Genomic DNA, 13,060 nt, shown 5'->3' on the forward strand with positions numbered 1-13,060 from the left:
GATAAAAATAATTGATCTCTATTCAATAAATTATGCATCGGAATATTATTTTGATACTTTAGTATAAAGTATCCCTCCACTCATTTGAATAATGTAATATGTTTCATTCTAAACTACTTCCTCTATCCTAATCTCTTTGATACCAATATCATGAATTTTTAGCTAAATCAGGTTAGATTAATTCTTTAGAGAACTTAAATGTCAGTATTTTGCTTCAACTAAGATTTAGCAAACAAGTACACCTATTTTGTGAGCAAAACTAGCAAGAAACTATACATGAATCAAATAGTATATTACAATTTTCATTTTTCACTTGATAAGACTAAAAACGAAATCATATTAAGCTAATAATACCTTTTATTATGTTGTTAAAAAGTTGAAAGATCATATCTTTCTTTAAATTGATGTTATTTAACTTTGTACATATACCAAATAGAAATTGGAGATAATATCATCAAATATTAGTATTTAAAAAATCTTACAACTCCTGTCTATCTGCAGTTCACAATACAGTTGGAAAATTTTACAATCTGTTCTTGCGTATGAGAAATACTATATAAGAAACTGTTAACAAATCTTGCTCCCATAAATGAAGAAAAAGTCCTTTTGATGATTTATTGAACTGTACAACGAAAGCAACTGTCAGTTTATTTTACATACATTTTGAGTTTGACAATGAGTGCTGAATGGCCAGTCACTGCAGAGGTCAAATATATATATATGACAACTTTCCTTAGGTAAAACATGTTATTAGAGTGTTCATATCTTCAACTCAGATGCGAGCTTGAACGTCAACGAGAGGAGTATAATCGTCGTTCTTATTGAGGGGCAGTTCTGAAATTTGACCTGCAAATCACTTCATCTTCTTCTTGCAAGTGAGAGTGGAGGAATGTATGAAATCTCTGCCAAGATATGAAGAATATATGTCTATTTGCAATGCTTCTTAAACCACACTCCAATATTAAGAAAGCTTTCGAAGTCAGACTGTGGTCTGCAAAAAGACAGAAACAGGTTAAGTTTCGAAGGGAAAACAATATCAAACTCAGCACTACCAAGGATGCACATAAATTGGTTCAGGACTATCCTACCTATCAATTGCGTGATTGTCCTCGGGAAATACCAGCACTTTGACCTCAGTTCCTTTCTCCTTCAATGCACGTGCATACTGCGTGCAACGAAAGGAAAAGCATTTACTTTCTGAAATTATACATCTTATAACATGGACTAACCACAATTCACTTATTCATGTTTCTAAATTGATATTCGGAGCAGAAGTTATTACATTGACTTGTTCAAGAAAAGTCCTTTCTAAAAAAGATTACTGATAAATAGAAAAAGAATAGCATTACTTGCCTTAATGTAGAGCCAGTCACTGGATATTCTTCTAAACAATATAATCATACTAGGAATTAATGGTGAAAAATGAAAAATATATCATCATTGTGGGAATCTATGTTACATGGACTCAACTATCTGGTATGGGTCTGTGTAAGTATCTAATATGGCGTGTTCAGGTTTTCGCTAATATTTTGTGTATCTTCAAGAATCTGCATAAAACCCACACTCATGACACACCCGCTCAATGCAGGTACATTAAAGCAAATGAATGATCCTTGCAATGTACAACAACAAACCCAGTATAATTCCACAAGTGGGGTCTGGGGAGGGTAGTGTGTACGTTGACCTTACCCCTACCTAGTGAAGGTAGAGAGGTTGTTTCCAATAGACCCTCGACAAGGGGCGAAGCCACCTTTTTCAAAGGGTTGTCAACTGACCACCCTTCACCGAAATATTACGAAAAATTACACTGTGTATATAAGTAAAATATTGCTTTTAGATGTATAAAATATATATTGAACGCCCTTTGTTGAGAATTTTTTTTAGTTCTTTCAAGTCTGAACACCCTTGGAAACATTTCTGGCTTCGCCATTGCCCTCGACTATACATGATAATACAAACCTGTCAATATCATGTTGAGAATGAAATGTAAACATGTATTAATATAAGAAGTAAGACGAAGACGATAATAAATCTTACTTGCAATCCTGTACATATTGGTACACGGAGGTCCTTGGCACCTAACAGGAAGAGTATAGGAGTTTTGACCTGCAACATTAGAATAACAAAGATGTAAGGAATGATTTCAGAAATATAGGATCCAGAAAATTGCATCCATAGGTACATGATTTACTTCTTATACAACTATTACCAGTTATCCCTGAAATCTAGAAAACATAATATTTCAAGTTTTACTCTATAATGGGAAACACGGTTGTGTAAAATGGAAAGCTTTTTCAAATCAACATTTTGTTGGTTACAGCAGACCTTGGAGATGTGTGATATCGGTGATTTGCTGTGAAAGACAGCAAGGTGTTCAGATGAAGGAGCTTCAGCATACATCAATTTTCCCTGTTTTCCAAACGTCTCCGCATAGCACCAATCAGGGATATCAGCTGTACCAACCATCAAAGGAAGGCTGCAAACAGGATTCCTTGTAGCTGCTGCAGCAAACTTGTCTGGCGCCTGAATAAACAGTAGCAAATGAATAGATTGTAGAAACCATAATTAAGCCAATATTTGTAGAACTAGTAGACCTGGCCGATCAAGTGTGTCGTCAAGAATCCACCATGGGAGCCGCCAAGCACGGCTATTTTAGCTGGATCTGCGAGTCCCATATTAACAGCATGATCTATAGCAGCTAGCACATCATTAACATCCTGCTCACATTTATATATCAAAAATTACAAATGAGGAAGAACATTTTTCAGCTTCAAATCCTTAATAAGAAAGAAACTTTTATGCGAAAGAAAAAGAAGAGGACCGCAGAAAAGTACCTGTGATCCAATTTTCCCTGGAAGAGATTGCAGTGCTTCCTCACCAAATCCCAAGGAGCCTCTAAGATAAGGTAATAAAAAGAAAGGGAACTTAATCGCGGTGATAACTGTCGCTTAGCCTAACACAAAGTACCTCAATTAAATGTTTCTAGAACAGTAGCAAATCTATATATGCACTTTGTCTGGCTTGGATTGCCTCAAACAAGAGAGTAGCAATTACTTTAGTATTTGTCTGGTCTGGATTGCCTACAAGGAAAAGGTCTCATTCTCGAAAGTCAAACCAAATAGGAATAGGTATTACAAGTTGATAATTAGATTGAACAGCAATTTCCCTCAATATCTTGAGGAAATTCTGAAACTTTAGGAGTTTTTATTTTTGATGAGCTTTGCTTTTCAATTTATGGGGTTGAACATTCATCAAGCTATTTCATATGCATTACTAGTATTTCATCATACTCAAATAAATTTCAGCATCCTTCAGAAGTCAGGAGGCATGAAAGTTTCTCACCTATAATTAACAATCAACAAGCTATAACCAATTGAGGAAAGGAAAGCTAAGGACTTAGAGAAGCTTGATAATGAAATGAAGTGAGGACCCCCATGAAGGACAACGATTAGCGGATCACACAGATTATGGCTCTTAGACTTGGAGGATACGAAGATAGCCTCATATGGGTTGCCGGCACCTGAAAAGAATTAAACTTGGTCGTGATTACAGTTATAGAAAATTATTATAGATCACTAATTTGGAAATTGACTTGGCAAATCGCACAAAAGCTCATAAGCATGCAGAGTTTCATATGATAAACCTCCCGCTCAAGCTCCAAGGGAATTACTAACCCTCATCAAACATTTGCAATGAGTGACCAAGAAAAATAGACAGAGCCATCAACAGTTCATTCGCTCATCCTAACACATAGTTAAATAACACTATTGACTAATATTCAATATTGCTGTAAAAACATTCTTTCTTTGTAGTTCTCTGACACTAATATGTCAGTTAATCAAGATGTATATGCTATATGTCAGTTAAAAGTGTAGGATAGTACAATGTCTTTTCATCTGGACATAAGTGCATAAGGTTAAAGCAAGAAGTTGATACAACAATAACAACAAACCCAGTATAATCCCACAGGTGGGGTCTGGGGAGGGTAGTGTGTACAAAGCAAGAAGTTGATCTCCCCAACATAAAAGGATCTCTCCTCAAAACTTAAAACGCCCATGTGCACATCTATAAGCAAGTTTTTAGTCGGATCATGACGAATTAGTACCTTTTGTAAGGTTCCCGGAGTCATCTCTGACTGGAATTTTAATAATACTAAATTGGCAGGATGACAGCAGAGAAATAACCTGTGAGCATCATAGATGGATATGGATATCAGAAATGTTATTCTCACAAGTAAACACCGAGCAGAACAATCAGCATGATACGTTAGTTAATGAACAAACAAAAAAAAGAACCTTTTCAGAGCATCTATATATGGGACTTGAAATATCTAGCCAACTCCATGAGGCCTCCGCAGATGATTTTACGACAAGGCTACCGTACTTGATTTCAGGAACATCAGCGGGACTGCTACAGACTTTGAAACAGATAAATATCAGCTTTATTCAAATTGGATTGATCAGAATAAACAAGTATATGAATAATACAAAGATAAACACTTTGTGCAAAATAGATGCGAGTCTTACCAGCAACAATGTTATTGCCATCTAGCGCAAGCAAGCTCCAAGAAAAGTTCGAATTTTCTGGGCTAATGCGTGACACCTTTCCACTATAGATTAACAAGAAATCATTAGTCCAGAGAAAATTCAAAGAAATCCGTGACACCATAATGTTAGTGAAAAATAGAGTCACATTAGCCATAGTTACCTCAACACATTCACTGAAAGTATTACTTCAGTGCTTCCCCAGACAGAAGATAAAATCATGGTATATCCATCAGAAAGCCAAGGTTTTCTTAGCAAATTAAAACAGTAAAGGCCGGGGAAACAGCCATCTTCGGGGCACATCACAACAGGAACCTGCAGTTGCCACATAAGAACGAAAAAATGAAAAATAGTAACAATGAACTAATTAGTCTATGGGAGATTTTTCCAATATTAATAAGAGTATTAACTTTATAATGAAAGTAACAATGAACGATCATTGACTAGCCTCAAAGTGCTGATATAAGTTAGTAAAACAGAGACAGAGCATACCACATCAACAATATCAGCATCTGGACTTGGCTTCACATCTGGGGACCAATCAATTCTATGAAGTGATTGAGTTGCAGAATGTACCCAAGAGTCTACGGAACTTTTTGCAGACAGAAACACAAGGGCCTTTCCATCTGGGCTGGAAAATTCAGTAAAACTAATAGCTAGTTTAACTTTTTCAAACAAACTTAACTTTAGAAACTATACAAGATAGTGACAGATCCTTTATGAAGCTATTGTTGATTCCCGATAATAATCAAATAAGAGCGATATGAGACTAAGTAGCAACATGCTTTCACTAATTCCATAGTTACTTATTCATCTACATGTCTCGTCTTTCTAGCATCTGTATAAGCAGACATACCTGAAACGAGGAAAGAATGCACTACTTATTCTTTGTGTCAGCTTAACAGGAGATGCTTCTTCACTTGCATTAGTTCTGAAATTGTAAAAATTCCATCAAACATGTAGGAGAATAAATGAAAAATAAAGAAATTCTCCCTAGCTCGGCCGGCTGTTCACTATATTCACACAGGAAGAGTTGCAGCTGATCCAAAACATTTTCATCTGTAAAAAGTAGCAAGTTACATACCCAGATTGGTGATCTTCTGATTTTGAAAATGGAGCTCTAACAGCGTACAACGCACACGGCCTATTATAGCAATACTTAATGCCCAACTTTCTAGTATCTGATGGCCACCCAACAAAAACCAGATATTGTTGCAAGCTTCCCGAAGCTGGAGCCCACACAACTTGTCCAACACTAAGTTTCCTTGTTCCTTCAACAGGATGTACTTCTCCACTGCACAAATTTATATTTGTCCAGAGAAATCAAATATTTACCCTTTAGACTGATATAAGCACTTATTTTGGTAATAATGATGATATGAGTTGAGCTTAATGAAAGGAATGCGGATTCATATCGCCAACCCCAACTTATTTGGGACTGAAGTGTAGTTGTTGTTGTAGACTGATATAAGCAGACAATATAAGTTATGATACCTGTTAACATCGATAACAAAAATAGCAGGTTCTGTTTTTCCAGGGTAAGTTTCCCCCCAGTCCTCTTCCCAATCACCTTGACCTTTCCAGCTACCACATTCCTTATCTGTAGAATTCCCTTTCTTGTACCCTAAATGATTAAACACGGGCTTAGAGGGAGTCGGCCCCTCAGCGACGTACGCAATAAAGTTTTCATCATTATTCCAAGAAATTCCCTCAAACCTGCATTGACAAATTCTAACTAACACCATATGATGGTGAAGTGAAAAATCAGAGACCTCAAGTAGGTAAGATATTTTACCATCCATCCGAATATACAGAGCCATGGACAGAGAGCGGGACATGAAACTCCTTCTCGACTTGAGATGGACTCCAAATCTCGAATTTGGTTGGAGAATCATTTTCAGGATTTCTAACAACAAGAAGCTTTGAACCTGAAGGTGATGGAACCATTATCGACCCGCTAGGCATCTCAATAGGGAAGGCAGCCCATTGAAAGCTTACACCATTTGTACTTCCCTTCGAAATATGACTAGATAATATGTATCTCCTGTTTTTGTTGGCAAGGAGATTTGACTGGCTGATTGAGAACATACACTGAGAACCTTTTTATGCAGCAAAAAACAAAAAAGGGTCATTCAGCAGCTTTGAAGAACAACAATTATTCTCTCTTAAAAGTAGAAAAACAATAATTCACGAATAGATATTCTTTATCCTCAGAGTCTATATTGTCATTTTTATCATCAAAAGTTAGTATATTAAAAATGATGGGAAAAACGGATTCATACCACTGGTAGATGTGAAAGTCCATGCCTTGTCAATGGTAGGGATACTAGCAAAATCTTGGAGCAAAGTAGACTGAGAAGAGTATTCTTCCTCTGAGGTTTCATCCAAACCTAGAGGGTATCTTTTGAGAGGGCTGGCTTCAGCACTTTCCATTTCTGAGCAAACTGACAAACGTCATCTAGAAATTGGCACACAACAAAGGACCAATCAATATAGAAAAAATAATAGCATCAAGTCGTTTTTTAGCTTATAATCATGAAAAAAAAAGAGAAACACCACAATGTATAGGCATGCAATCAACGTGAAGACCAATAACTGAAACAATAATGGAAAAAATCCTGATAAGGAGCGTTTCCCCCTTTAATAGACCTCATGCAGCGCGAATTCAAATTAGCCGAGGCCCCAAAGGGGATATTGGACACCAGGGAAAACAAAAAAAAAACGCGAAAACAATACTTGAAACAAAGAAACTGTACTTAATTTTCCTGATTACAGCACCTTTTCATGACCCTCAATATCATAGGTGCTCATGACAACCCAAAAACACTCTTCTTGATCGTAATAGTAACAAATAAGCTTAATTGTAAATGTACACAGTAGAATTAACCATTTAAACATGATTCTTAATAACTTGTCAAGCATAAATCCTTGGTGCACCAAATGGATACTATGCAGAAACTCTCACCAAATGTGCACCAATTTGGTACGCAGACTAAATTATCCCGGGATTATAGATCCCTAGACTAATTTATCCCACATGGGATAAAATAATACCAAGTTTGATGGGATAAAGTGGGATTAGCTGGGATATTCACGATTAAGTCTGGGACTAAGTTTATACTATGGTTGACGGTATAAATTTATCCCGACTAAACATAGTCTAAATTTAGTACCACACTTTATCCTACCTTATCCTTATCCCGCGTATCAAATGACCCCTAAACAAAACCTAAGAGAGAGACAGTACAGATAATTGAGCAAACAGTAAACTTGCAGACTTAATCAACATCATGAATACACAAAAACGAATGCAATCTACTGTCTAATATAACAATATATATGCATAAGGTAACATATTGAGAATCACAGAGATAAAGAGAGAGGATTTACAAGAAGGGCCAAAAGGGGTCTGAAGGATAGCTGCTTGAAATGGACAATTCCGGAGAGAGATGAACAGGGCAATGAGAACTGTCAACTGAGTAGGAAATGAATAGTCGGAATTAGTTGAGGAGCGCCCATATAACAAAAGGGTGGCAGAGTAATAGTGTTAGCAGCTCCAGTGGTGAATCTTGGTACTCTAAATTGGTGTACTAACATATTCCTCATGTTCCAAGATTCTTTATTTTTCAATCTGAATAAGACTCATGTCAAATAATTTGCCAATCATTTGCTTTGTGAATTTCTGTTAAAGATAAGAGGAAGATAATATATTCCTCATGGTCCAAGATTCTTTTTCTTCCCCGTGATTTTCTCATTTTCCTTTTTATTTTTAATATAAACTTGAAAATCACTTTTGTCCTTATATCGTCCTTATAGTATTATTTTTCAATTGTAATTGAAAAGATTAATGGATTATTACGGGCATGTATGGATATGGATTCCCATATATTTTTTGGAAAAAACTGATTTGAGTGAAGTTTGATTTGAAATTAAAAATGTGTTTGGACATGAATTTTGGCAAGTTTTGACATGTTAAAAAGTTTTTTTTTTTTCCGGCTAATAAGTCCCAAATTGTCATGATTTGGCCCAAAAAGAGGTCTTAAGCTATATTGGGGGATTTGCAGTCGTACCCTATATTTGTATCACCTTTTAACATGTACCCTATTTTTTAAAATTATTGATTTGGTAGTCATCTCACAAAAAATCCATAATAATATGACAATTACACCCCTGACGAAAGATATAAAACGATCTCCTCCTCTCCTCTCAGTAACTTAATTAGAAATTCGTCCAGATTCATCTTCAGAATCACACTTGCATGAAGTTGTTTCACCTTGAAGCTAAAACTTCATGCTAATATAGCATAGAGTTGTTTCATGTTGAAGCTAAAACTTCAGGCTAATATAGCATGAAGTTATTTCACATTAAAGCTAAAACTTCATGCTAATGCATGCTGAAGTTATTTATCCTGCAGTCTATAGTTTTGTCATGAATTTTATCCGAAACTTCAGTTTAAATATGCTGAAGTTATTTAGTTCATTTGCTAAAATTTCAGACTAAACATGCTTAAGTTATTTAGTTTATTTGCTAAAACTTCAGACTAAACATGCTTAAGTTATCTAGTTCGTTTGCTAAAACTTCAGACTAAACATGCTTAAGTTATTTAGTTCATTTGCTAAAACTTCAGACTAAACATGCTTAAATTTTTTAGTTCATTTGCTAAAACGTCATACTAAACATGCTTAAATTTTTATCTTGTAGTACGTAATTTTCTAATGAGTTTTTGCTAATGCATGCTGAAATTATTTAGTTCATTTGCTAAAATTTCAGACAAAATATGCTGAAGTTATTTAGTTCATTTGCTAAAATTTCAGACTAAACATGCTGAAATTTTTTAGTTAATTTGCTATAACTTTAAACTAAACATACTTAAGTTTTTGTCTTGCAGTATGTAATTTTCTAAAGAATTTTTGCTAATACATGCTAAAGTTATTTAGTTCATTTGCTAAAATTTCATACCAAAACATGTTGGAGTTTTGTAACGCAGTCTACAATTTTGTTTTGAATTTTATCCGAAACTTCAGTCTAAACAAGTTGAATTTTTTTTTAGTTTATTTGCTAAAATTTCAGCCTAAACATGATTAAGTTTTTGTCCTGCAGTTTGTCAATAGTCTTTTATTAAAGAAGGGCAAAATTATCTTTTTAAAATACTTTTAACATAAAAATGGGTACGGATGCAAACGGAAAAATAAAACGGGTATAAGTTACAAATGGGAGACCAAATAGGGTGCCCCATGCAATTTTTACGCTATATTTGGTATTTGAAGTTTTGATTTTCAAAATCTCCCAAAAACTAGATTAATTCTATAAATAAACACATATTTAAAAAAATTCTTTAGAAAAAAGCTTCCAAAACTTATGGCCAAACGCAATAGTGTAACATTTTAATAATATAATATATGTATCATTTCAGAGACCTCCCATCACGTTTCGCTCCATCACACTAACATCCCTCGTGGTTTATGGTATTACGATTACCTTTCTTATTTTGATTTCTTTATAACAATCTTTTTAAATTTATTTATTATAAATATAAAAATTAAGATATGACAAGTTTGCCATATTAAAAATAATTTCTTTTTTCTTTCAAAAATTTCGATCTTACTCAAACTTTCTCATCCATTTTTTTGAGTAAATATATACTCATAATAAAAGGATGGGAATTGTTTTTCTTTTCTTGTTTTTTTTTTCTCGAAATTTTCCATTTCCCTCAAACTTTATCATCTATATAAATTGAGTGGTAAGGAAGAAAGTAGACATCTTAGTCAAGACAAGAGTATTGGAAGGCTGTTGCTCATAGCTAAAAAGATAGTAGTCTTGTACTCTTGTTCCATTTCTATGGTCCATTTTCTCATTAGTGGTTGTTGTAGCTACTCCCACAAACATGGCAACTGCTGCCTCAACTCTCTCCTATGCCTTCAGCAGCAGCAGCAGGTTCTTGATCAAGAATAATGGCTATTCTCGCCACCGTCCAAATGTCACATTATCCACTGAGGAACAACCATGTTCCTCTTCAGGTCATTCCCCTGAACCTCGTCTTCGATACACTTCTGTTATAGTATACATTGTTCTATTATGCTCGAGGTTGTAGACGAGGCCCAGGGGCGAAGCTATGTGTGGCTAAAGGTGGTCAACTGAATCCCCTTAGCTGACAAATTATACTGTGCGTAGGTTAAAGTATTACTTGTTAGTAATCAAAAAATAGACTTCGAACACCTTGCATAGCCTACTGGCAAAAGGTATTCAAATTTTGAACACAATTTTTTGGTTCGCTACTAGACGAGGGTTTATCGGAAATAACTTTTCTACTTCACACAAGTATGAGTAAGGTCTCTGTTAATTCCACCCTCCCCGGACCCCACTTGTAAGATCATATTGGGTATGTTGTTGTTGTTGCCCGCTCGTGATCGTAGACATAATCGGCCTAACAATGTAAATTTACAATGTCTAGTTATTGTTTTCATCAGCATTATTGTATTTTATTGTCCTGTCTCAATCAATAGACACACAGTCAACCCACAGACCACAGTTACAATGGAGTACCGGTTACCGTATTTTTTTTTTTTTTTTTTAATAATCGAGAAATTTCTAGCGCGTGTGGCTTATGGTTCGAAATTCAGTAGATAATGGGTCCGCTCCTCTATTCTTTTCCACTTAAATACTAGACTTTTTGTCTGCAGCAGGGTTCGTACTGGTGATGTGCACCTAAATTCTACACTTTTGTTTTCACCACTAGACCTACTGATGCCATTGCTTCAATTGTGGTTTAGTCTTTTTAACTCTTTAAACTTACCATGACTCACTTCCAAAAAAATTATGTAGGCAGGGAACAAGAGATGGTTGTAAATATACATGTCAATCATTTATTTATGACAAATAAACCAAAGCCTTATTTTTTACAAAGTCATAAGTAAATATGGTGGTTTTCATTATGGTGCCTTTGTTCTTCCCCCCTTGTACTATGAAAATTTGAACTAAAATGACATTTGCAGCCTGCTATCAAGGGGCACTACTGTCTTACGGTCTGCAAAAGCAACGAGTACAGATAAATAGCACGTCAAAGACTATGACAATGAGAAGACTGAGATCAGTGGGAAGACAAAAGAAAACAGTAGTTAGATGTAGCATTGAACTTGAGGACTTCATAGGTGGAGATCTCATTAAGTTGGATTTAGGCCAATGGTTATCAGATGTTGAAGAACACAAAGCCTTAGCAATTTATTCTCCACACGAAGGCGGTTATGAAGGGCGCTACCTTACACGTCTTAAATACCAAGGATATCATTTCTTGGATCTTTCTGCTCGTGGCCTCGGTGATCCTGAAACCACTCTTACTAAGTTTCACCCTGTCTGCCCTGTAAGTTATAGTAATCTGCGCGCAATATGCTTATTCTCAAATACAATCTGATTGACTTGCACTTGCAATAATGATGTTGCAGGCGCATGTTGGGAAGCAACCAATAGCTAGATGGTATTTTCCTCCAGAAGTTGATTATAGGCTTTCTTTACTTCCTCCAAATGCCAAAGGACTAGTGGTTTGGATAATAGAAGCCAAGGTTAAATCAACCTCTTAAAATGTGCATAGTCTTATTATTTTGTTAGCTGTATTTTGGCTAGATCTGTTAACTTCTAGACTTAAAACTGTTCAGGTATTATCAAAGGCAGAGCTGCAGTTTCTTGCTTTACTTCCAACGCTTCGTCCTAAAGTAAAGGTCATCGCAGAGTGTGGTAACTGGTAAGGCTTCCCTTTTCATATACTTCGTCGTTGAACAACATTATATGCAACAGCTACCTGGAATTAGGACAAGAATTTTACTATAGAAAGTTCATGTTTATATTTGAATATATAGGAGCCTTTTATATTTTGATTCATTACATGACAATTCTATTTATGGAATGTACAGGAGAAAGTTCATGTGGAAGCCACTCAAGGAAATTGCAGGTTTATCTCAATCATAGGAATAATAAGTCCACCATATTGGAACTTGACTATGCTTTTTCTGGGCCGAGGGTCTCTCAAAAACAGTCTCTATACCTTCATAAGGTAGGGGTAAGGTCTGCGTATATACTACCCTCCTCAGACCTCACTTGTGGGATTCAATGGGATCGTCGTCCTTGTTGTTGTTGTTGTATATTGGAACTTGAAACTATAACATAGACATTTGCTTAAGGTGTTGCAAATGTATACATCAATGTATATGAAGTTCAGCAAAAATTTCAGATGCTACCTTATATATAATCATGCATTTTCCCTCCCATTTTCCTTCTGATTAATTAACTAAACCACTATGTTATGGCACCCTTGCATCATCCCATAGTCAACTTTCCAACTGTGCTAACTACATATGTTTGAAAGATTCTATCAATGAACCAAATTTGCTAAGTAATCTAAATTCAAGTTCATTTGTAGTATATAAACTCATTTGTTGTTGAAATATGCAATCAGAAACCTCCTTTAGTAAGTATTAAACAATTTATTTGACTTATCCCTATGCCCATGTCTATCTGTAAAAAGA

The 13,060-nt window shown here is 35.4% G+C and overlaps 2 protein-coding genes across 2 annotated transcripts; one reads left to right on the plus strand and one right to left on the minus strand.

The window, feature by feature from the left end:
- Nucleotides 1–590: 590 nt before the first annotated feature.
- Nucleotides 591–8,288, minus strand: LOC107811002 (acylamino-acid-releasing enzyme). The gene is made up of 18 exons (XM_016635838.2): nt 7,935–8,288; nt 6,827–7,002; nt 6,340–6,643; nt 6,039–6,260; nt 5,629–5,838; nt 5,401–5,475; nt 5,037–5,175; nt 4,708–4,859; nt 4,527–4,609; nt 4,296–4,417; nt 4,106–4,184; nt 3,343–3,520; nt 2,835–2,895; nt 2,595–2,717; nt 2,326–2,523; nt 2,038–2,106; nt 1,089–1,165; nt 591–991 (listed from the first exon to the last, which is right to left on the minus strand). The coding sequence occupies exons 2-18, from the start codon at nt 6,975–6,977 to the stop codon at nt 928–930; spliced, it is 2,307 nt and encodes a 768-aa protein (XP_016491324.1). The 5' UTR covers nt 6,978–7,002; nt 7,935–8,288; the 3' UTR covers nt 591–927.
- A 2,016-nt stretch (nt 8,289–10,304) lies between these two features.
- LOC107811006 (NAD(P)H-quinone oxidoreductase subunit N, chloroplastic-like) lies at nt 10,305–12,802 on the plus strand. The gene is made up of 5 exons (XM_016635843.2): nt 10,305–10,561; nt 11,537–11,901; nt 11,984–12,100; nt 12,194–12,279; nt 12,449–12,802. Exons 1-5 carry the CDS (start codon nt 10,429–10,431, stop codon nt 12,501–12,503), a joined length of 756 nt encoding a protein of 251 aa, XP_016491329.1. The 5' UTR covers nt 10,305–10,428; the 3' UTR covers nt 12,504–12,802.
- The last annotated feature ends 258 nt before the right edge of the window (nt 12,803–13,060 follow it).

Source organism: Nicotiana tabacum, chromosome 14, assembly GCF_000715075.1.
Source record: "Nicotiana tabacum cultivar K326 chromosome 14, ASM71507v2, whole genome shotgun sequence".
Taxonomy (NCBI): Eukaryota; Viridiplantae; Streptophyta; class Magnoliopsida; order Solanales; family Solanaceae; genus Nicotiana; species Nicotiana tabacum.

What these genes read in the sequence shown, in the direction of transcription:
- LOC107811006 (XM_016635843.2), top strand. Translation starts at nt 10,429, where the DNA reads ATGGCAACTGCTGCCTCAACTCTCTCCTATGCCTTCAGCAGCAGCAGC. An exon ending in ACAACCATGTTCCTCTTCAG is followed by an intron (nt 10,562 to 11,536) that starts GTCATTCCCCTG and finishes TGACATTTGCAG; the next exon opens with CCTGCTATCAAGGGGCACTA. An exon ending in TTTGGATAATAGAAGCCAAG is followed by an intron (nt 12,101 to 12,193) that starts GTTAAATCAACC and finishes AAAACTGTTCAG; the next exon opens with GTATTATCAAAGGCAGAGCT.
- LOC107811002 (XM_016635838.2), bottom strand. Translation starts at nt 6,977, where the DNA reads ATGGAAAGTGCTGAAGCCAGCCCTCTCAAAAGATACCCTCTAGGTTTG. An exon ending in TATATAGATGCTCTGAAAAG is followed by an intron (nt 4,185 to 4,295) that starts GTTCTTTTTTTT and finishes TGATGCTCACAG; the next exon opens with GTTATTTCTCTGCTGTCATC. An exon ending in CGATATCACACATCTCCAAG is followed by an intron (nt 2,107 to 2,325) that starts GTCTGCTGTAAC and finishes CTAATGTTGCAG; the next exon opens with GTCAAAACTCCTATACTCTT.